The 24,519-nt window shown below is 37.3% G+C and overlaps 1 protein-coding gene across 2 annotated transcripts; it reads left to right on the top strand.

The window, feature by feature from the left end:
• LOC125869041 (methyl-CpG-binding domain-containing protein 9) lies at positions 1 to 23,541 on the top strand. Of its 2 annotated transcripts, XM_049549598.1 has the most exons (10): positions 3 to 837; positions 10,974 to 11,610; positions 11,756 to 12,811; positions 12,927 to 13,520; positions 15,307 to 15,600; positions 15,704 to 16,039; positions 16,315 to 16,413; positions 17,906 to 18,343; positions 19,425 to 21,668; positions 22,694 to 23,541. In XM_049549598.1, the coding sequence occupies exons 1-10, from the start codon at positions 368 to 370 to the stop codon at positions 23,039 to 23,041; spliced, it is 6,516 nt and encodes a 2,171-aa protein (XP_049405555.1). In that variant the 5' UTR covers positions 3 to 367; the 3' UTR covers positions 23,042 to 23,541. The 2 variants fall into 2 exon arrangements, with proteins under 2 accessions (XP_049405556.1, XP_049405555.1); XM_049549599.1 differs by lacking the exon at positions 17,906 to 18,343 and having other exon boundaries at positions 1 to 837.
• Positions 23,542 to 24,519: the final 978 nt, after the last annotated feature.

The raw sequence follows: 24,519 nt of genomic DNA, 5'->3' as shown, positions 1-24,519 counted from the left end.
CCCACTCTTTGCTTTGGCCTCTCTTTACTTCCCTTCTTCTCCTTCTTCTCCTTTTGCCTTTGTTTCGAACAAGTACAAAACTCCTCTTAAATCCTACCTGTAATCTTCCCTTCCTTCCAAATTTGTCTCTTTCTCACCCCCTCATCAATTTACGTTACGAAAAAAACTCTTTTCTTTCTCTGTTTTCGATTCACATAATCCAGTCGGTGATCTTTTACAACCCAATTCTTTGCTAAAATCACAGAAAACCCCCAAACCCCAACACCCTTTTTGGGTATATATACAACCCAACTCTTTAGCATATAATGCTTGTTGATGTCTTTGAGAAAAAAATTTACTTTGAGAAAAAATTATACTTGTTCAAGAAATGGATTGTTCTTCAAATTTGAACCGGGCTTTGCCGTTTCACATCGATCTTAACGAAACTCCTCTTCCTTCACCAAGAGAAATCGAAAGGGGTTTGTTTTTAGAACACCCAGAATCTTCCCGGGGCAAGTCGGTGGTCACTCCTCCCAGTCAAACGAATGTTCGGGTTTGTTCTTCTTGTGAGATTGGGTCTAGTTGGAGGAAGGATGAGCAGAAAGAGGAGTGGAAATGCTTCAAGTGTGTGCTAAGTGGACGCCGCCGCAGCAGCGATGACGGCAGCAGCGGTGCTGGTGGCAGAGGTGGAGCCGGAGGGAGTGAAGTAGTGGAGCTTGATATGAATTCATCGCCGCCGCTTGATATGAATGTTTCGCCGCCAAGGGAATCGGAAGGGGAAGGGCTGTTTCAGTTTGTTGATTTGAATGAGGATTTGCCTGTTGCAGGACGAGAAGTGGAGCAAAACCATGGGGCCAAGTATGAATTTTACTTCTTTATTTATCCTTTCTTTTACATTTAAATCAAAATATGGATTATTTTAACAATGCATGCTGTACATGTACAAAAAGATTCAAACTTTGTTTGTGTACGTTGTGTATTTCTTGATGTTACACTGTAATGTTTATTGTATGTGATTGGATTTTTTGTCTATATGTAAATGTAATTGTGTGGTGTCCTGATTGCTAGAATGATTGTAGTCTTTGGACATCCGTTGCGTGAGATTCATTCCCTTGAATTTGTGGCTACAGTAGATTAAAATTTGGATTGAGGGTTCAATGTCTTGGGACTTTTTTCTTTTTGTTGTTTCTTCAATATGCTATCTTATACCGAAGGGATGAAAAGAAAATTTATAGTAAGATCTAATGACAACATCAGAATTTCTTTTTTCGATCTGCTTTGATATGCTTTTCCTTGAGCACTTTTCAGTTATACTAATACTTAAGTTTTAGTAGCTTTCTTAGCTAGTTTTTTCAATGGTTTGTCTAATGAGTCCTTTAGAAACAGGGGATGTGACTCCTCTCGGCGATTCCTCTGTCACAGTCCCTACTCTATGAAAATTCTTTGATAAGGAATCCCCTACTGTATATAAACTGTCATCTTTTTTTACTATCTCACCTTGACCAAAAAAACTTCGAGAGGGTAAACAGTTACTTGATTGTCAATGTATTAACTTCTTCCTAGATGCAGGCTGGATGCTCTATCAGAGCTTTGATATGAAACCAATTTGGTGTGCCTTCAACTTAAGTTGGAAGGTCCTTGCTGACGCCTCTCATCTACTAGATGCCATCATAGTCCCTTTTTTCCCATTTTATGTTGTGGTATTTGACTGGACTGGGAGTTTATGTGGTTAAATCAACTTGATATTACACATCAGTGGTTAGTGGAATAAAATGTATACATTGGGAAGTTAGTCTGATAAAGTAATTATATCAACCACTATGCATCAATCTTAAACAAGTAGGGACCACTGTCCTCATTGACCATTTTTTACTCCATTTAACACTTATATCAGACCAATATTATAATATAAATTTCAGTAATGTGAATTTTAATTCTTTAAAATTATAGAAGTCTTGTAGAGTGATCAATTGAATGGTGCAAATGTCTCGAGAAATGAAGATATAGGAATTTGGATATTTAGTCCCAAAATTCTGGTTTTCTTTTCTCTCACACCTCCAATTTTTTTAAGGGTCTCCTTACCTATATGTATGAGGTTCGCATTCCGATACTTACAAAGCTAGTGAGAGAGTCCAATAAAACTAGGAGAAATTTCTCTTGGATGTCAATATTACCAGAGGCATCTACTCTCGATCTGAAGCAAGGAGTTATCACTTTTTGGGGGAAGCCGTGCACTTTAGAGAAGTGTGCGCTTCGGAAAATGTTGTAGGAAGTGGGTGGAAAGGTCGAGTCTTTTAATCTCAACTTTGAGGAGTTGGATTAATATCAACAATTGTATACTAGATGCCATAATTAGCTATTTAGTTGGTATTTGATTATTATATTGCTATCATATATGGTTGGCAATTTTTAATTTTTGGTAAATCGGTGCGTTTCACTTCAAGGAAGCCTGTACTTTATTTCTCATTTTTTTCCGCTTCAAGCCCGATGGACCTCGTCTCTTCTTTGTGTTAGCTTTTAAACACACCGTTGGATGGTACTCCCTCCGTCCCTATTTACTTGTCCATATTTCCTTTTTTAGTTGTCCCTATTTAGTTGTNGTGCGTTTCACTTCAAGGAAGCCTGTACTTTATTTCTCATTTTTTCCGCTTCAAGCCCGATGGACCTCATCTCTTCTTTGTGTTAGCTTTTAAACACACCGTTGGATGGTAACAAAGAAAGAAACCAAACCACTTGTAGAATGTAAATAGTAATGTTAATCAAGGGGGATATGAATGAGAATAGGGAGTTTGAAACCTTCTTTTGGTACAAGTGAATGAAGCTTTCAAACTTGATCACCAAAGTGTGCTTATTAAATGGTTATGGACGTACAACAAAGAGGAAGAGTGATGCGCGAAGAAGTAATTTAATTAAAGTATGGTGAACAAGTCCTTGTTGTACCAAAAAGTTAATTCTTCACCTTTTATCCTTAATGACAAGTTTTTGTAGCATCTCCATGAAACATATCTAGAAAAGGTGAATGTAATCTGTATTTGCATTGTGACAATTGAGGAACATTATCAAATATATTTTGGGGTGAGCTGAGTAGTGTGCCAATTCAAGGAAAGAGCAATAGACTGGAACAACCAACAAACGAAAGGGTTCCTATGTAACTAGTCATCCATATATAAGTTTCGTCTATCGCTGGGCTAGTCATAGTGATCCTACTATTCAACTACTTCGACCGTTTATGGGCACCTCATATCTTTTTCGGGGCGTTTGGAGATTCGATCATTTTTTATGATTTCTCTTTTACTGTTCTTTTCAATGGATTTCAAAGATAAAAATTCTTTATTGATTAACCCATAAACTATTCTAGGTAAATTCATGAACTCTATTGGATTATTTCTTCTAGCTAAGCGTATAGGAACCTTTTGCTGTCACTAAGGAAATTGTGGGAAAACAGTCTCAGGTTTGTGGCATGGATGGTAAGGAACCATAGATTCTTTGAGGTGTACTTTCATCATTGATTGTCGCACCCAAGGGTGTGATCTAGTGGTTAATGAAATGAGTTAAATAATCATGAGGTCTTATGTTCAAATTTTGGCGACGTAAATAGTAGGTCATTTCCTATCATTTCTCCAAGCCTTGATGGACAATGAAATTAGTCGAGGAGTGCGCAAGGTAGATCGAACACCACAATTATAAAAAAAAAGGAACTTTCATCATTAGTTCATCATCAACCGCCTAAATAATTTGGAGATTGGTTGCATGTAAGAAGTAGAGTGTATACCATGAAGTTCAAGGTTGAAGATAAGAGGGAAGGAGCATGAGATTTGTACCTAAGGGTGTGACCTAGTGGTAAATGAAGTGGTTTGAGCACCATGAGGTGGTAGGTTCAAATCTTATAGCAGAGGCAAAATACTAGGTGATTTCTTCCTATATGTTTTAACCTTAGTGGACAAAGTTACCTGTCCTAGACACGCTTATAAAAAAAGGATTAGGAACGTAGCAACTACTACAGTGTCAAAGGGAAAAACTTGTTGCATATATACCATGTTTCAAGTACCGATTAGTAGTTTAGCAATTGGGGTGTCCAATACGAAAAATTGTTAAAAATCAATTTAATTCATGTTTGCAAAAACAACATTTAACAGCATAATTCAATGGATTAGATTGAATCAACCAATTGATGGCCGTAATTATCTTGCATGTATTAACCATTTCTTTATTTTTCGATCGTCTGAAAGGGACAAAAGAAAGATCTTGCTGTTTTTTCAACAATTTCTGATCTCTACTGGAGCAATTCACTGAAGGCAGAATGCAGTCCCAAGAAGAGAAGCTCAAAATGCTTTCCCTGGAATGGGATCTACAGAACTTGGCCAAGGCAGATCCTTGAACATATTTTCTTTGGTACTTCAGTGAAGTCGATGTTGGTAGTTCTGCTTATGGATATTTGTCCCATTCTTGTTGCTGCTTCGAGAAAAATCATGCCTTCAATGGAGAAAAGCGACCTTAACTCTGTCTTTGATCTTTATCTTTGATCATATAATGATGATCTAGGATAAAATATCGTAGTAGGACTTCACAACCTTTTGGGTTGTTAGGATACCTTCCATTCACTTGGTAATAAATCTTGACTATCTCAATTTCACTCCATGGAAATCTCCGTCTTCCATTTCCATTTACATGAGAATTCTCGTTGCATCTTCTCTTGTTATTCCTATTCCATTTTGGTCAATTGTCTTTATTTGGTTGAGAAATAAAAATCTAATGATTCATGATACTGTCCTTTTCCATTGATGTTCGAAAAATTGTATGGATAATATTTTGAACTTTGGATTGTTGAAACATTTGATTTATTTCCAACTAGTTATTATTATCTTCAACCAGGAAAGCCAAAAAGAGGGAAGAAATCGTTGCAAGTAATATTGAGCTTGGATTCAGGAAAAGCATCTTTTATTGGAAGATTCTAGAAATGTTAGCACAAATTAAAAGTTCCCATTCTCGTATTTACTTGAGAACTTTATATGTATAGGCTTAATTACATTTCTTCTTTGGCCGAGAAAGTTTTGGACCGATGCTCTTTTATTCTCATCCATGAGTTTGTCCACAAAGCAAGTTATTTATTGGAAATATTGTGGGGGCGTGGATCTAGAACAGGAAAAAATGAGAGAAGAGAATATCGAGTTGCTTCATTTCCCACATGAAACCACTCCTCCTGCCGAAGGTGTAAAACCAATTGCCCAATGTTTGTGGAGTAGTTCAAATTCATACTTTTTCTGCGTATATGGTTTATCACAAAGTGGTTGTATTTCTTTGGGTTATGAGTATAGGAATGCTAAAGACCATCTTTCACAAGAAGTAGTCCTATAATATTACATAGCATAATTCCTCTTTTGCATGCACAATTATATGGAAAAAATCTGTGAGGGGAAATTTCTTGAGGATAACAATGGAGTTTGTAGTTTACCTTTGCGAGTACTTAATTAATTTTGTCACTAGTTAAATGTTGTTAAATTATCTAAAATTTGAATCACCAGTAGACCTATCAATATTGAGACACGATATATCTTTACATACCTATGTTGCTCGGACTCTTAAAAAATACCACCGGATGCGTGTCGGGTCCTCCAAAAGTTATGCATTTTTTTAGGATTCGACACGTATGCAACAACTTCGAAGAGTATGAGCAACGTAGCTTCCAAATTTTGTTGGTACATGGACTATTCTATAGTTCGACGGACTTTCCAGCTTTGATCGTTGTAGAGAATTTTGCAAAGGTAATATTACCTCTCTAAGAATGATGATCTAGGAAATGCAAATTTTGTATGTGCATATTTATTATGGCTAGCTGATGAGAATTAAACAAGTTTAGTGTTGAGTTGAATAGGCTCAATATAGGGATGATTTTTTTTTTTTATGACAAGGGAAACCCGCAGCCGCTACCTTTTGGGTGCGCACAGGGTAAAACCCCCGCTCCTATGCAATAGCTCGCAAACCACATATGAGAGGTAACCCGCACTAGACAAGCCCGGTGCGACGAGCTCGATCCAGAAGGCAAACCCCTTGCTTTCGCTGGCAAGGGGTTTCGATCTTGAGACCTCCAACATGGAAGTCCCAAGCCCAAACCACACCCCGAAGGGTGGGATGAAAATTTTAAGTCAACAAGTTAGTTCAATGTTCAATTTAAGATGGGTTAGCAATACATATATACTTCCTACACTCTAGTATCCATTTTTGTTTTGTGTTGTCCATATTGGTGTACACCTATTATCGGAAGTTTTGAATCAATAATTTCTCAAAAGTCATTTTAGTAAGTTTATTACCATTAGTGGTATGCCTTAGGCCTCAATTAGTAGTCAAGGGTGACATGTCTTTATCAGGAAAAAAAGTAATGCAACTTTTTTGCTGACACTCGTTAATAATTACCCAAAAGTCTCATGGTAAAATATGGTATCTACTTCTATAATATAGTCAAAAGTATCGTTACCTCCACTTTTAATTCATTTCTATATAAGTCTAATAAATGTCTCTTACCTAACACTGAGATTAAAGGAATGCCAATTGGCTCGATTTGAGCATAGTAATTGTTAAGTCCCACATCGGTGGGTAGGGAGGCAAATGTGTATCCTTATATATGGTGTTGGGAATATCCACCTCTTTAGCTAGCTTTAGAGATTGAGGTAGGCCCAAGGTCCATTTCCTTAACATGGTATCAAAGTCTGGCCCAACCAAGTCTTGTTTAGCTCGATTTTGGATCGTCATCATATATTGTCCACACACCAGGTGTCCAGTCCTAGGAGTGAGGGGAGTGTTAAGTCCCACATCGGTGGTGTGAGAGGCAAATTTGTATCCTTAAATGGTCTTGGATGATCCTCACCTCTTAACTGATTTTTGGGGTTGAGTTAGGCCCAAGGTCCATTTCCTTGATAATAATGTCTTTATTTTTTGAAGGGCCTTCAAGATGTTTCTCTTTCTTATACTTTTTTTCTTTTACATTAACCAGTTATACATTAATGAGACACTGTCGTGGTGTCCCGTCGATTTACTTAGCAAAAGTATATAGAAGGGTTGCAAAAGAAATGCAATGCCCTGCTAGCTGCCGCCTTTCAAAATCAGTTTGACATTGTAGGCTGTTTTTCTGGTTTCTTTTCATTATTTTGAGAAGGAATTCTTACTTTTCCCTTCTCAAACTAAAGAGTTTGTTTCTTTTCCACCCCTTTTGCAAAATAGCAGTGAATTTTCTGACTAATATAGAGGGAGCAATCATGCATTTGAGTGTCTTGTTGTGGAACATAGATCTTATAGATTTATCTACTTATCCAGCTTCGGAAAACATTTAATTGTGAAACAAGTATGCTAACTTGTTTTTTCAAGTGTAGCGTTATGTAATATGAAAATAATGCGTATGAATCATAACGCCCGTACGCCTTAAGGTGTCGTAGGGTGGATATTTTCCTCCAGTGCGCCTCGAGTTTGTGGCTGGCCTAAATGTGAGTCTACGTCGACAGACATCACGACAAGTGGTGTTGAAACTCAACTATTTTAGTGTTGTGGCTACAACCCGTCACATGTCTGGACTCCTAGACCCCTTTTTGTGCTTAGGCACTCTATCTGTGACCCACTGGATTACCCTATGAGTTTAACATATCAATAAGCGGAGCAAAAGAAACTTATAAGGATTCCCCTAGTAATGGCGAGTGAATCGGGAACAACCCAACCAACCTTAGAATCGGGTGACTCTGTCATCCGAATTGTAGTTATGAGAAGTGTCCTCAACGGCGGATTGGGCCCAAGTCTCTGGAAGGGGGTCTCAGGGAGGGTGAGAGCCCCGTTGTGCCCGGACCCTATCACACCACGATGCGCTATATACGAGTTGAGTTGTTTGGGAATGCAGCCCAAATCGAGCGGTGAATTTGAATGTGGCATTCCACTCATGCCCATGCCTGGTTACATCATTTAGCACTTTTATGACTTCCTCCTTCGACATTTTGTTCAACTTATCCCAGCTACTGTTATTGCAATCCCCTGATTCACTTGATCAATTGAATTCCAAAATGCATCTAGAATTGTTGATTCATGCAATACATGATTTTGTTGCTTCCATAGTTTTCTGAATCTACCCATGCATCCATATTTTATTTTAATCTCAATCTATTTGGTGTAGTGCTATAGGTTTTATATTTGTAATGTTCACCGATAACTTTGAGCAAGGTTTGAGGGTGTTATTCTTCGTTGTGACTGTGGACAAGCTATAGCACATAATTTGTCCCATTCTTCCGTAGTCTTCTTTTTTTGCTAATAAAATCTTATTTTGCCACAGATCATGATGACTCTTGCTGTAGAAGGTATTCTATTTATTGTCATTGTAGAATGCAATGATTGAACAATGAGATTTGTATTGTTGGAGCGTAGGGGTGTTCATGGTTTGGATAAAAACCGATCCAAACCGAAAAATCAAACCAAACTAATTAAATGAACCGATTTAATTTGGGTTTTGGTTTGGTTTGGTTTTAGATTGTTAAGAACCGATGATATTTAGTTTGGTTATGGTTTTGCTCGAAAAAAATCGAAGAAATAACCGAACCGAGCCAACAAGTTATATACATAAATTTTATTATTATACATACATAACATATTATATTCATAAACAATTTTAAAGATTTTATATATGTTTCATCAAAATTTATTTATAATTTACTTATGAAAGAAAAAATGTCCAAGGTGAGAACATTTTTCTTATTGGTTTCATGTATATGAGTGTCTATGGAAATTCTTTGTGGGACTGAAAATGTCATTGTCTCTTCCTTCTATGCCAAAATAGTGAATTTTGAAGTTTTATTCAGTAAATTCAATGATCAAAAGTTCTGTAATGCCAGTCATTCGAACTATTTTTTTGTTTGAATGGATTGTTGTCACTTTTTTCACGTTTTGAATGAATTGTTTCTTTTAATTTTATGTATGGTTAATAACCGAATAACCGAACCAAACCAAACCAAACCAAAATCGAAAACAACCAAACCGATAAATGTATATTATATTTGGTTTGGTTTGGTTTTGATAATTTTAAAACCGATTTAGTTGGTTTGGTTTTGGTTTTGACCAATAACCGACCCAAACCAAACCGTGAACACCTCTAGTTGGAGGGTTCAAATTCTCAAGGCAAAGTCACCATTCACCTAGGAGAATGGAATAGACCCTGCTTTGACCTTTTTGAAGATGAATCTGCTTATGAAGAATTGCTTATAAAAAAAATAATTTTCATATGAAAGAATAGATATAAAGCACTTGAGTAGCCAATATAAAAAAGATATATTAGATTTTAGTAACATGAGACAGAATCTGAGATTCATGCTTTATGTCATACTTATCAATAAAAGGAGCGAGCTGTGTTTCCGGGTTTGATACTTTAAATCCTTCTCTTCCCTACTTTTATTTTTTATTCTCTGTGTGGTGGTGGTGGGTTTATCCAACTTGTTACTTGTTTTGCTTGCTTGATGGCTTAATGCAAATGGTATGACATGCAAGTGCCTCTACTGGAACATGAGTAAAATGAAGCAAATTTGTCCTTGGGAGATGCACATAATGCATCTTTCTTGATATACATATACCTCCTTTACTATCTTGTTTCACTGAAACTCATTCCATTTATTGGAGAGTAATTTTTGTGTTGTGATTTCAGTTGAATTCCTTGTCTTTGTTTTCGGATGTGCTAAAATAGTATTAGTTCATTTGCTTATAGATGTGAAGTTTTCATCAAATACTCTTCTTGGAGAATTACGAAATTTGACTTTGTTCTGATTAAAAAGAACATACGACAAAGTAAAGGTTCCTCAGTATGTTAATGTACAATAATCCATGTTATTAAAATTTCCGAGATTTTCTGTATGGAGGGAAATTCAGGTCCGCTCTTTTATTCTTACTACCAAGAGGCTCAGTTGTGTTCTTACTTCTTAGAGAATATTGATTTTGTTTTTTATTTGATAAAGAGAATATTGATTTTTTCTGTACGGATATTTTTGCCGAAGCACGAAAAAGTAATATCTTCCTTGATGCTACTCCTTCTGTCCTCTTTCTCCCCTTTGATGACTTGGCTGCATATGGAAGTAACATTTAAAGTGTTTTTGCATTAGTCTTCTCATCCTAAATCTAAGTGGAGTCATACGGTATTTGGATATTAGTGTGATTTGTCTTTCATAATATTGAAATGCAGTAGAGAAGGTTTATTCAAGGGCAAATTATGTAAAATTTCTGCCCATAAGCTTTACTTACCTTTTTTTAGCTCAATTTACAAAATTTACCTATTCGGCCTATTTTTTCCCTAAAAAATGTCTGCGTCTTCTTCTGTGTTCTTGTCGTCGTCCTCCTCCTCCTTCATTCTTCTTCTTCTTCTGTGTCTGCGTCTTCTTCTTCTTTGTAGCTGGTGGGGTTCTTGATTTTGCTTCACTTTTCATCTTTAGGGGTAGTCGCAGAGGGATCAAAAAGGGCAGATTCAAAGTTTGAAAGCTTGCTTGATTTAAAAATTTGATGTTCCACAAACGTTAATATTTCGAGCAAATTATATATCAAAAGGCTCGAAACACCGAGAGGATTTCATATCTAAAATTGGAACTATTTAGAAGTGATTTTGAGTTGATCGAGATTGAATACTCCGTGTATACTTCATGTATAGTGTGTGTATATTTCATGTATAGTTAAGCTACATTCAACTTGTGGCATGTATCATAATGTATAGTCAGTGTATAACTCATGTTTAGGTTAGCTATATTGTATAGTCAGTGTATACTTTCTATGACTTGTAATAAGCTATATTTTATAGTCACTGTATACTTTTTATGACTTTCGACTATTTTTATGTAATAAAAACATGGCTATATTTGTTGTAAACTAATTACTTTATTGTATATATTTGAAACTATCCCTTAATTTAGGATTCATTTTTTCCTGGACGGCCTGCTTTAGGAGTATTGGGACATTATAATTGACATTATGTATATTGCTGGTGTTCGCAGAGTTCAAGCTATGAAAAGGTCCTCTTCTACTGTCCATTCCTTCAATGCCCCAACAAGCTCTTTTTTGGCATATAGGGAGAATGGATTTAAAACTCAGAAGGCCTCCTCACTTACGGGGGATATTCATAAGTCACAATTGGAGGACACGGTACTCCATAGACCTCATTCTGACCAGATAACCCGAAGTATAACTGATCCAGTAGTGATGTATGATTTAAGAAATCGTGCAGGTCATTTTACTGCAAAAAAATATATTCAGCAAGATGCGTGTGAAGTTTATCTTCAAGACCTTAAAGAATATATTGCTGGGATGAACGGTAAAGTACAGATTGGGTGGCATGTGGATTTTGAGTACTGTGACAAAAGATGCCAGACTTATGCAGTATATGTTGGACCAGATGGAAGTCGCTTTGAGTCGCGTGATGATGTTGCCCGACATATGGGGTTGCATCACTCCATGGAGGTTGAGAATGGAGGTAACAACTTTACTTCATTTTGTGAGGGATTGCCAAATATCCCAAGAAGTAAAGAAGCTTCCGGTTCTTCTAAAACCCGCAAGACTGGACAGAGTTGGAGTTCTCCTGGTAGAAGCTTATTCCGTAATGGTGGTTCTATCTTCAAGTGTACATATCCAAGTGTATGTTTATTCTGTTACCAATATTTGGTTTATACTGCCATGCTAGCTTTTGCATTTCTAATCTCCTCATAGTCCGAAGAATCTGGTAGTTTGTTCTGTCTTAATTACTTGCAATGTTACTCACTAACTTTGAATGTTCTTTCAGGATGGCTTTCCAGTTGAATATCAGGACTTCGTTCTTGTTTCAGCTGGAAATGTTGACCCGCGACCATTTTATCACAGTAGTAGTGAGATATGGCCTGTGGGTTACTTGTCTAGCTGGCATGATAGAATTACAGGATCTCTTTTTGCTTGTGAGGTTGCAGATGGAGGTGATGCTGGCCCAGTTTTCAAGGTCAAGAGGTACCCATGCATCCTGCATTCTGTTCCAACTGGTTCGACGGTCCTCGTAACATCTAAATGTGACTCTCATATTGGCGAAGATAATGTGGAAAATGGTAATTCTGCAACTTCTACGCTGGTTGATGAGGAGAGTATTTCTATCCAGCTGATGCTGGAAGAGTGCAGCCCACCAGATCTGAAAAGTGACTCTCATACTGCTGAAAATATGCAGAGGGAATTATCTGGAAAATTCGGAAATATATGCACTGGTGGTATTTGGCAAGGGGATAGTATAGGGGAGTTCATTGTGGAAGGGAGATCACCGTCATCTGTGTGGGAAATGGTTTCCCAGACTTTTCTGCATGCATGCATTGATGCTTATAAGAAAAAAGGGGTAATCAAATTCTGCTGTACTCATGATGTATATAAAATGGATGTACAAGAGTCAAGTGAAGTTGGTTCATTGTCGAAGTTCTCTTACTTAGGTGCCCCTCTCAGTTTTCCAAGATTGGTGCAGAGCAATTCCGAGTTAAAAAATACTTGTGGAATGTTAATGAAGTGGTTAGAGCAAAACCGATTTGGATTAGATGTAGACTTTGTACAAGAAATTATAGAACAGCTTCCTGGTGTATCTGCATGCTCAAATTACAAAATTGTTACTAAGAGAAAACACAAGACAACTCTGCAAACAGTTGGAAATGGGTTCCTGCAGGCTAAAAGAAAAAATCACATGCAGGATGAGAGGGAAGCTATTGAATCTTTAAGAATTTCTGGAACACTCAGAAAGCATCTAGAAAATGCTGACATCAGGCGTCCCTGTTCTTCGGGAAAGCCTTTGAGCACAAAGATTCCTGCATTTTTGATAGGCGATGCCCTCCAGGTATCTTCTAACTTTCGAGTTTGTTGTCTAGAAAGGGATTCGATGTTGTTCCCACATGCTTGCTTTTTCTTTATTTTGAATCTCTTTTTTATTTTATTTTATCAAATGTGTTTAGGTTTGGGAATTCCTGTTGAGGTTTTCTGGGGTCTTGGGTCTAAAAGTTCCATTTTTGTTTGAAGAAATTGAGGAGGAATTAGTTAGTCCATGGATAGGCAAAACAAGTTCGATGGAAATTCCCATACTTGAGATTCAGGATGCCAGAGAGCTCACCTTAGCAAGAAGTGGAATGGACTCTCTATCTGGTCGATTGGGTTTCCATCAATATAGCCGATATGCTGGTGTGCTTTTGACAAAGATTCATGGTCTGCTGCTCAAAGTTCTTGTCACTGAGCTGCTCTCTAAAGTTGCTGTCTATGTAGATCCGAATATTGGTACAGGAGGGTCCAAATCTAGAAGAGGCAGGAAAAAAGACCCTGACAGTTTAGCTACCGTTAGGAAAAGTAGACTCGGAATGCTTCCCATGAATGAAGTTACATGGCCTGAGATTGCTCGAAGGTACATGCTAGCTTTGCTATCCATGGAAGTCAACTTGGAGTCAGCCGAAATTGCTTGCAAGGAAAGTGGCAGAATATTTCATTGCCTACAAGGCGATGGTGGGCCAATTTGTGGCGCTCTTTCGGGAGTTGCTGCATCAGAGGCTGATGCAGTGGTAAGATCAATTCATATATCTTTGTGATTGCACATGTTTCCTATCTTGATTTGAGGAATCTAAATAAGTACTTTTTATTGCTTTTTTACCATGTTTTCATCTTGTCATCAAAGTTTTCTGTCTTCCATCGCAATACGTGTTAATACTATGGCATGTTTTGCCAAAATCTTTAACTGACACATAATAAGATTAAGGCTCATAATTTGAACTTATCAGAATCTCAAGCTGTCATTAATTTTAAATATGCAAATGAACTTCCATATTGTGAGGCGCAAAATCTAACCTAACTTTTCAAGTGTTTATGGTGTCAGTTTTTTGTGTTGTGAAGGACTCAAAATAATTCTACTTTAAAAAAAAATAGAAACAACATTCAAACTTGGAAACTTAATGAGAAATACAACTACCTACCAGTTTTAGAATTTGAAAAAATGAAAGTAATTACAAAGCATGGTCAGAGTCAGAGAAGAATCTGTTTGGCTCACTAGATATTGATGCAGTAAAAAAAAAGGGATGGAAGTAGTAGTTGATTTTTTAGTTTTAAAAGAAACAGAAGTTGATTATAGTGCATTAAGAACATGCGAATATGGCAGAAACATCTACCATTTCATGTGCATTGCTATGATACATTTTACAAGTCAATGGCAGTGGTAAGCTCATCCTGTGGAGTAAATACTTGTTATTTGGTTCAATTTTTCACGTGATGCACTATCTGTAAAAAATGATATTGTGTCTCTTTTAAGCTGCAATGGTAAGGTTTACACCTGTTGCATGTAGTAGCATTCTAATTTTCTATACTTTCCAGTTATTTTTTTATGATAGTTTATTTAAGTGTTGCGGAAAGGCACCCACATACAAGGTGTATACAAAATATTGGGAGTCGTACAGATATAAAAAAGTGAGAAAACATGATTCTCCACGAAGAGTATCCAACCATCAAATATCAATTATCGTATTTGCTCCATAAATGTACAGAAAAAATCTAAGTGTGCCAATTATTTCATCTACAAGATATTTGTTTCAAGTTGTGATTTGTAACTTGCATCGTCACATACTACTGATATATTAATCGTTAAGAAGTGCAATTAAAAGGTCGTTTGGTTGCTGGTTAGAGTTATACAAATATTAGTAATTCATTGTATAGGGATTAGTTATGCAGGGTTCGGTTATGTAGGATTCAGTTATTCATGTATTAGTTATTCCATCTTCTACTCTGCATAAACTAATACATAGATTCCCTCTTAACTTATACATGTATTAGTTAAGTGAAATTATAAGCGGGTAATGAAATGTCGTACTTGATGTTCTGAATATTATACACAAAAACTAGAATGTTGCCAAACATTGTATTAGTTATGTCTGTTTCAATACATGAATAACTTACTTCTTAACCGGCAATCCAATGACCCCTTAGTATTCTTATATATGCTTTATTTGGGATATTTATTTTGGACGTGCCACCTTTTCATATTCCGTATTTCTTTATCTCATACAGGAACACTCTTAAAGAGACCTTTCAAAGTTATTTTCTTAAAAACTTTCCTCTTTTACCTTGTCTATAGAGTTAATTGTACTGTCAACTTAATAGTTTGAGCTTCTTGCCAATGTTTAATTGATGTATTTGTTCTTGTCATACCTGCTTTGTGTTTCATACCCTACTTGAAGAGTGCCCATTTTCGAGCCCTTCTGGCTGTTGGTAAATGTATGCAGAGTGTTTTCTCAATACGCTTGATTCTCCTGTTATTAGAGGTTCGTCCAAATTAAAACATTCTGAAGTACGTGATTTCAGCTTCTTGCAGAGGCTACAAAGCAAATATTTGGATCACTGAAGAGTGGAAACATTTTTGTTTCTGTTGATGAGAAGGAGTCTGATGCCAAAGGAGCTGATGCTGAGAATGGGCAAGTCCCAGAGTGGGCCAAGGCGCTGGAGCCTGTTCGGAAGCTACCTACAAATGTGGGGGCTCGAATTAGAAAATGTGTCAATATGGCTTTGGATAAAGACCCACCAGAATGGGCTAGGAAAGCATTGGTGCATTCCATTAGTAAAGAGGTTTACAAAGGAAATGCATCAGGACCAACGAAGGTGCAGCATGATGAATATCTTATATATATATATGTATACATATATTATAATGTGTCAGCTTTGTTAAACGACTAGCCTTTAATCAAACATTAACTGAATGCAGAGAGCAGTAATTTCCCTCCTGGGGGAAGTTAACCGGGGAACTACTTCACCCAAACCTGAGAAGGAAGAAAAGGTAAAGAGTTCCAGTACTGTATCTGATTTAATCATGAAACAGTGTCGGATTATACTACGGCGAGCTGTTAAAGAAGACAAAGATAAAGTCTTCTGCAATCTCTCTGGAAGAACAGTTCTGAGCCCTAATGACAATGACAATGAGGGGCTTCTTGGGCATCCGGCAATGGTATCTCGGCCTTTAGACTTCAGGACCATTGATGTGAAGTTGGCTGCTGGATCCTACGGGGGATCACATGAATCTTTCATTGATGAAGTGCGGGAGGTAATGCTTTTAACATGTATATATGGTTTTGTTAATACATTATAAAGACCCAACTCTGGTTTCTTAAATAAGATTGCATTTGCAGTATAAAATATTGTTGTTGTTGCCACATCTATGTTCTTAGATATCTGGGATTTGCTGGATCACTTTACTTGGAAAGATGCATGATTAGTTCAAGATTTTTTTGGGCACATTTTCATTCTCGTCCTGTTCTTTTAACTTCAGTATGATTTAATGGCAAGAAAAGATCAATGTTGCTTATTCTTTGCTTTTAGGTTTGGCATAATATACGAACCGCATACTGCAATAAGTCCAATTTGCTTGAGTTAGCTGGATCATTGTTGCAGAAATTTGAGGAAGATTATGAAAAAGAGGTTTGTTGGTCTTCTAGCTGTTCAATCCTATTGTTTTAAGCAGGAGTGAATTGATTTGCCTTAGAATTTTTTATATGTTTGTTTCCTTTTTTTAACAGTGTAGTAGCAGTAGCAGACTAGCGGTACTTCCCTTTTAGATAAGCATATAATGTTTGTTCACATTTAGATACAAACCAAAATGATATGGGTGAAGGTAATTCAATTCTTTAGTATAGAAAAGGAATCCACTCTAAAAGCTACTCTTCTTTTATCATAAGAATCTGATGCAGTTGGCATATGTCATGTAATTCGATTCTTCAGTTTAGGACAGGAATCCACTCTAAAAGCTAGTCTTCTTTTATCATAAAAATTTGAGGCAGCTAGCAGATGTCATGATGGTTCAGTTTGAAAGGAAAGGCAGTTGAGCCTGTCCGTGATTGGTTGACCTTTTTTTTTTTAAAAAACAATTGGAGAAACCCATTATACAATCCGTATACCAAAAGGAAAAGAACCTACACATGGTTCTCAAGAAAAGATATCCTATCCCCTCTATACCACTAGGGACCTCATGAGTATGCGATAGGTTAACCTCCTCTCTTAAAGAGAAAATGAAGAAAACCAAGTGTTCGTTATTTCACTGTGTCAAGTGCGGTATTGGCACCTCGAAGCCGTGGCCCAGTATTGCTTTCTGTTTGCTGCATCTGAAAAGTTAAATTATTCCTTATCTTATCATTTTTATATCCTAGCATGAATAATTAGTCAAGTTTTCATGAGACCACAGCTTTAGTTTATCGAGAATATGACCTTAGATAGGAGGGTATGGAGGTCACAGAATAAGGTAGAAGGTTAGTAGGTAGTTGACAGTTGTCTTGCTTTCTGACGGGATTAGCCTTGTTTGTAGTCTGGGCCTCTGGGGCACTTTGTCTGTTGTAGTAATAGTCTTATTCATGTAGTTTCTTATTTTTGTCATCTGTTGCCCGTCTGTTGTTTATTATGCTTAGGCGATTGCACTATTTTCATGATGTTACGTTCTTTGCCTGTATGCTCTGCGCTGCTTCCTTATTAGTTGTCATGTTTCCTTCAAAACCGTTTTCCTTTTCATTTCTCCTTTCTTTTGCTTCTTGAGCCGAGAGTCCTTCAGAAACAGCCTCTCTACCTCCACGAGGTAGGGGTAAGGTCTGCCGTCTGCGTACACTCTATCCTCCCTAGACCCCACTTTGTGGGATTTTACGGGATATGTTATTGTTGTTGATCAGAGGTGCAATAAGATTAGCAGCATGATATTGGTACATTCACCTTTTTGTGCTTGGATTTAAAACCCTATAGAATATGAGATTGTTCATGGAGGAAATTTGATTTTGAAAGTTATCCAATTTGCTCAGTTCAGTTTTTTCAGTAACTTATTATTGTTGAGCAGTTGAACCTTGATCCATTTTGTTTGTGATTCAATTTCTTTGGTTCAACCATTGTCATTGTTGTTTAACTAAGCTTTGGCTTGGTCATGTATTCTCAGGTTCTTCCCCTAGTCCAGATAATTGAGTGTTCAAACGACAGCAATTTAAGTAGTGAAGTTGCAAAAGATAGAGATGGTCTCCTAGCTCATGTGAACGAGAGCTCACTTCCTAAAGCCCCTTGGGAGGAAGGACTTTGTAAAGTATGTAGCATGGATAAAGATGACGTCAATGTTCTTCTTTGTGATAAATGCGATTCGGAGTACCATACGTATTGCCTAGATCCTCCGCTTGTTAAAGTTCCTATTGGGCCGTGGTATTGCCCAGATTGTGAAGCTAAGATATCACGTTCCCAGAATGCTTCTTCTGGTTCTCATACTATTCGTCAATGCGTTAAGAGGAGGTTGCACAGAAAACTAACTCACAAGTTTATGGAAAAACTTTCTCAATTAACAAGGACCATGGAGTTGAAGGAATATTGGGAGCTTCCACTGGAGGATGTGAGTTCTTTTAACTTTCTTCTGTGTTTTTATGTTGACATAGTCTATGTTAGCCTGTTTGCTCTTGGAAGATGTATGGAATAGTATTGTTTCTTGATCCTTGAAAGAAGTATCTGTCTCACTTGTCTTCCTTTTGGTTTCTGAAACGTCTTCCAAATTTAATTGACTCGTTGATTATATTGGTAATGGTGGGAACTTTTCTTAAAGTAATTACTGGAGTTTGTCTCCAAGTGTCTAAAGACAGTTGAAATGTCGCACATTAAACTTGTATAACATGAGAAATATGCATGGGATTATCAAACAAGTGTTTAAGGATTTGTAGACATTTGAAATTAACATGTCATAGAAAAGGTATGGAGTTGTCTACATAAGTCCAGTCTACTCTGGAGCTTGCACACTTATCATGCTTTCACTGCTTGACTTGAATGTGTAGCATGCTGACAGTAGGCTTCATCTAAAAGATATCAGGCATTAAAATGTGTTTCTTGCTTTTGGGGAACAGTGTCTCTGGGACAAAGCAAGTTGAACTAATTTTTGCAAAGATGTGATGACGTCCATTGATGTGATGGCATCCATTTGAGAGGTCTGAAGTGTAATTACTGCAGGGTAAAAATCTTGTCACGCAATGACCTCAAAATAATACTTTGGACAACTTTTAAGGCCTCCCTCAAACAATTTCAGGAACATTGTTCCTCTGCTATTTTAGTATGCTCAAGCCTCTTCATCTGATGTATGCTGGCACTCCTCATGCATTCAGCTTTAGGGTTTTGGGGGAGGGTGGGCTACTATAGAAATGATATCCGCATTCCGGTTTTGTTCCCAGTTGCTTTAGTTTCTTCCTTAGCCTCTCCTGATCTGCTTTGCCGACTGAGCTTTATGCGGTATATGCATGTTTTAATATTTCAATTTATGTGCAATTCTTGTCTACAAATTTATCTGTATGGTGAGAACTGTGCTGCATGCAGAAATATGTTAAATTCTATGATTTTGTTGTTGGACACAACATAAAAGTAGAACATGAATTATGTACAGCTTTTCCTAACCTAATTTGACAAGTACAATTTCTTTCTCAATGGTGCAGAGAATTTTCCTTCTTAAATTCTTGTGTGATGAGATGCTGAATTCAGCCATTCTTCGTGATCACATTGACCGAAGCGCCTCTCTGTCTGCTGAATTGCAGCAGAAACTGCGCAGCCTTGGTGCTGAACTGAAGCTTCTAAAGCATAAGAAGGAAATTTTGACTGCAAAACTGAAGAATGATGCTCGGGGCAGTGGAGACACAGGGTCAGACACATCTCTATGGTCCAATGACTGTAAACTGAAGGTGCAGGGGACTGACAGTGGCAGCCATAACTCGTCAATCTCTGGTGGTTGCAGACAGCTGGATGATGGCACTCAACACAATAAGTGTAATGATTACAACAAGCAATCCTGCTTGTACACTTCAAAAAACATTCAGGATATAACTTGTGCAAGTGGCACTAATCATATTAGAAACTCTCCTGATCCAATCAACCATTTACAGCATCAACAGTTGTTGAAGGAGAATACTAGGTCTCTGAATACTTCATCCCATGCAAAATGTGGTACTGAAGAAGCTAATTTGCAGAACGACTTGTTCATATCTACTACCCTCCAACAAGAAACTGACCAAATTCCTGGCAATCGTTTGGAGTCTACACAAAGTAGTTCAAAAAGTATAATGCTGTTTGCTACTCACATTGTGTCTGCCACTACTTGTTCAGGTTCCGTTAGCAACCCTTTGGAGGAAGCATTCCTTTTTGAGATGTCTGCTATAAAGAAGGAGATTCGTGCTTTAGAGGACTCAATTGCTGCCAAAGAATTGGAACTTCAGGAGGTTTCTGTTAGGAAGGAATACATGGGACAGGATTCTGAGGGCAGACTCTACTGGACTTTTGGCAGGTCCACTTCTTCACGATTAGTAGCTTATGCAAGTACAAGTACACAGCCGGAGTCATCTGGACATTTGTGGTCATATGGTATGGAAAGTTCAAGACGAAGTGGTGTTTTAGATTCATCTGCTCCTTGGGAGAATATGGGCATGCCTAATCTTGATCAGTGGACATCTTATCAATCTGATGTTGATACTGAAATACTCATTAGATGGCTAAAAGAGCATGACCCGAGAGAGAGAGAATTGAAGGAGTCTATTTTGCAGTGGCGGGATACTAGAAAAATGATATACTACTATTTGGAAAGTCATGGCCAAGACAAGGTAAAACTGATCACTTCAATTCCCTCCGAGGATTCTGCTTCCTGTTTCAATTCTGATTCTCTCGTCACCAGAGCCGTTACTGCAATTAAAAAGATGGTTAGTGGTTGCTCAGCAGAAGAGGAAACGGAAATCTGCACGAATCTTGGTGTCAAAGTGAGAGTTTCTTTTGATGGTGAATTATACAGGTGCGAGTGTCTAGAACCATTATGGCCGTCTAGACCTCATTGTCTTTCATGCCACCAAACATTTTCCGATGCTAAGGAACGTCTGAAGCATGCAAATGAAAAGTGCAGGATTGAATCTCCCATTCAGCGGGATGGGGAAACAAGTGAACAACCCGCTAAGCGGAAAAGAACAGCAAATAATGAAATTCTGCAGGATAATTCTTTGAGCAATGACGTGTCTCAAGCTTCAAAGAGCAAGAAGCTTGGTAATGGCGAAGCATCTAGGAGGGACAAGCATGGTAATGCACCAGCTTCTGCTGAAAATGAAACCAAACAGGAATGTCCATTTAAGTTTGAGGAGATCAAAGCACAGTTCATCACTCAGAGGTCACTCAAGGAGCTGGTGAACGAGATAGGACTCATTGGGTGTAATGGTACACCATCATTTATTCCATGCACATCTCCATATCTATGTGATTCTGCCCTTGGACTGCTCTCCCAAAGGGAAGATGAGGTATGTGGAGGAAATTCTACAGATTTGTTATCTTCAGAGCACCAACTTCGGAATGGGGTCAAAGTTTCTTGCATTAATAACTCCGACAATCCAAATTGTACTGGAAATGGCTTAGCTGGGGCTGGACCAGTGTTTGGGAGACTAAAATCTGCAACCAAGAGGGGAAGAAATCAGTTTTCTTCTACCAAGGATAAAATCCTTGAATTTGGGGTTAATATGTACTTTGTTATTCCGGAATCCTCGCTACATCCTGTAGCAGGTCGGGCTTCTGTGATTTTACGTTGTCTTAAAATCAACTTGCTTGACATAGATGCGGCTTTACCTGAAGAAGCTTTGAGAGTGTCAAGGTTACAATCAGAGAGAAGACGTGTATGGCGTGCCTTCGTGAAATCTGCAGCTACAATTTATGAGGTAAAGGTTTTGCTCTTTTTACTAGACTAAGCAAGGCCTTTTTGAGTTTAGTGGTTGTTGTATCGTGAGAGACCTTAGAAGTCATTTGGGTGGTTCGCTAGGGAGATCTAATTTCCACAAAATCTTGAACTGACCATAAAATTCTGCATTAGTATAATGTTTGGTTCCTACTTTTCTTTCCTTCTTCCTAAACAATACCTGCATAAGTTATGCAGGAATCTGCGTATTAGTTTATGCTGGACAAAATGGAATAAGTTTGAGGTATTAGTATTGCATGGATTGAAACAACAAATGATAAAACTAACCCTCGTAATAGTAGATAAATTTTGATTAGAAAGTAAACACTCATTGTTTACTAAACAGTATATATACTATTTTTTTAATACAGTAAACCGAACGTCCAACAAGAAATACATCTTGCATTACAAACCTTGCATTACTAATCCCTTCATTGATATACTTTGCATAATTTGTCTTTAAACCACATGACCCCTTAGTGTTCTGCGATTTCCTGTTCTTGTCAAAGATATCAGCCTTCAGTTCCAACTCTCCGCTAGTTGAACTTGCTCAACGTTTTCAGGAAAAAAAAAAGAGTTTGTGCAATAGTATTTGCATGTTTTTTCCCATCCTCCCCCCTCCCCATGAAGGATGCTCGTGTTCAAATGTTTTCTTGAGTTGAGAGTCTTTTGAAATTTATGGTAGGCTTCTGCACTAGTTCATGAGGATGATTTTGCAGCTGTGTGCATTATGCATATACAATATTTATTTCAGAATATTTGGCAGAGTAATACTCAACTCTGGCCCTACTGCCTTTCTTAGGCTAAGGGCTTTGGTTATATTGACTGACAAAGGTGGGATGTGGGGTGTGTGGTAGGCATGCCACTAGTTCAGATTCTCAGGTACTTAAAGGAGAAGGGTGCAGAGGAGGGGGTATATTATACACTGAAATTCAAAGCAGAATTTCTTTTTTCTTATTTTGGTCCTAAAACTCTGATACTTAAATTTTGCTCATTTATCTCCTTCAGATGGTCCAAGCCACAATTATTTTAGAGGACGCCATCAGAACCGAATACTTGAAAAACGATTGGTGGTATTGGTCATCACCCTCTGCTGCAGCAAGAATCTCAACACTCTCAGCCCTTGCCCTCCGTGTGTATGCATTGGACTCTGCTATTTTGTATGATAAACTTTCAAGTCAAGATGCCTCAGAGACAGATTGCAAGGAAGAGAGGGAACCTCCTCCTCGTAATTCTGTCCCCACAAACACAACCAGTCCTTCAAAGAAAAAGCCACTTGACCCAGAACCTGCTGAAAGTTCAAGACCCAAGGGCTGCAGGACAAGTAAGAGGAGAAAAGATTCAGGCAACAGCTAAAACAGGAAACAGGCTTCAGGTTTGCAAGATCATCATTATCTGCAGTTTTTTTAAAAGGAATGTACTGTACTCTTATGTATACCAACCAGGCCAATGGTTGAAATTCTTTAAGCATAAAGGAAGGTTTGCAACATGCTAATCCTATAAACTTCAGGGAGCAGACTCTGCACCAACTCTATCTATTGTTTGGAGAATTGAAAGACGCTGTTTTGCTCTTTGACTTGGTAGAAGTTAATCGAATTCTTCTTGCTTTGAGAAAAGGCATGGGAGACTTTGTTCCAGCACATAGCCTCTCTCTGAGTATACATACAACAAAAAGGCCTTTATATGCCGATAAGATTGTGGCATTTGGGGTTTTATACTCTTGAGAGATATACAGATTTGGTTAGGAGGCAGGCGTGTTAGTTTGAACAGTTGTTGTACATAGTAAAGCAAGTTTGAACAGTTAGTGTCATCTTATGTATATAAGTTTTTATATAGACTAGCTTTGTTGTTTGTCAGATTACCTTCCTGATAAATGAAAAGGCGGTACTACGTCTTCTTCTGATGTCGTACAATCAGAAGACTTTAGTTTAAATAACGTCCTCTGAAGGTCACGTTGTGCGCGCCTAGATTTAGCTTGTTACCTGTGTGGCTACGTACGTTTGACAGGAAGGGTTAGTTACTAGCAGCAAAGTAGACAATTTAACCTTAAATTATCGATTACTTGTGCCCATTTTTTTTTAAAAAATTACTCATCTGATAGTGCTTCCTCTCATGGCAATTCAATTGTAGACAATAGTAATAAGGTCTATGTATATATTACCTGCTCGAGAATTCAGTAGTTTAATTACATTGAATATGCTATTGTTATCGTTGTAGTGCAAATTGTGGTCCTAGGCATTATACAAAATGAAAAACTTTAGTCAAATGGAATAGAAATCTCAAGTTTTGGATAGTTTCTACGATTATGATGATGTTGCGGCGCAGGAAAAAGATACTAAGAAATTTCTCCGAGCCTAATCATCAAATCATAATAAGGGACGACTCAATATAATTAGTGGTGAAAGTCAAAACTTAAAAACATATCATAAATATTTTTAATAATATTCATACAGTTTTTTATATAAAGAAAGTCACTTTCTAATATCTTTTTATTACAAATCTATAAACTTACCTTTCTAAGAATTAATTAATCCATTCAAATATTTCTTTTCATGGACAAAAACTTGAGTTAAAAATAATATATAAAATCATCATACACATGAAAAAGGAGAATAAATATACGGGAACAAGAGAAAATCAGAACCAATGCGGTAGATACATGTACTAACTAACTAGGCAAGCTTACGTAAATATGTTTTATTAAGAAAATATTTATCATTTATATTAATAATATTATTTTTTTCACTGGACACTTATAATACATTTGTTAAACAGTTTTAATACATATTATAGAGAGTAATTTATAGAAACATATATAATACAAATTTTGCTGA

Source organism: Solanum stenotomum, chromosome 6 (assembly GCF_019186545.1).
Source record: "Solanum stenotomum isolate F172 chromosome 6, ASM1918654v1, whole genome shotgun sequence".
In the NCBI taxonomy this organism is placed as follows: Eukaryota; Viridiplantae; Streptophyta; class Magnoliopsida; order Solanales; family Solanaceae; genus Solanum; species Solanum stenotomum.
Note: the sequence above shows the minus strand (reverse complement) of the source record. Positions and strands in the feature narration are given on the sequence as shown.

Bases quoted from the DNA above. Each gene is read 5' to 3' on its own strand.
- LOC125869041 (XM_049549598.1), top strand. From the start codon at position 368: ATGGATTGTTCTTCAAATTTGAACCGGGCTTTGCCGTTTCACATCGAT. The intron at 11,611-11,755 runs GTATGTTTATTC...ATGTTCTTTCAG, and splicing joins TCAAGTGTACATATCCAAGT to GATGGCTTTCCAGTTGAATA. The intron at 15,601-15,703 runs GTGCAGCATGAT...AACTGAATGCAG, and splicing joins ATGCATCAGGACCAACGAAG to AGAGCAGTAATTTCCCTCCT.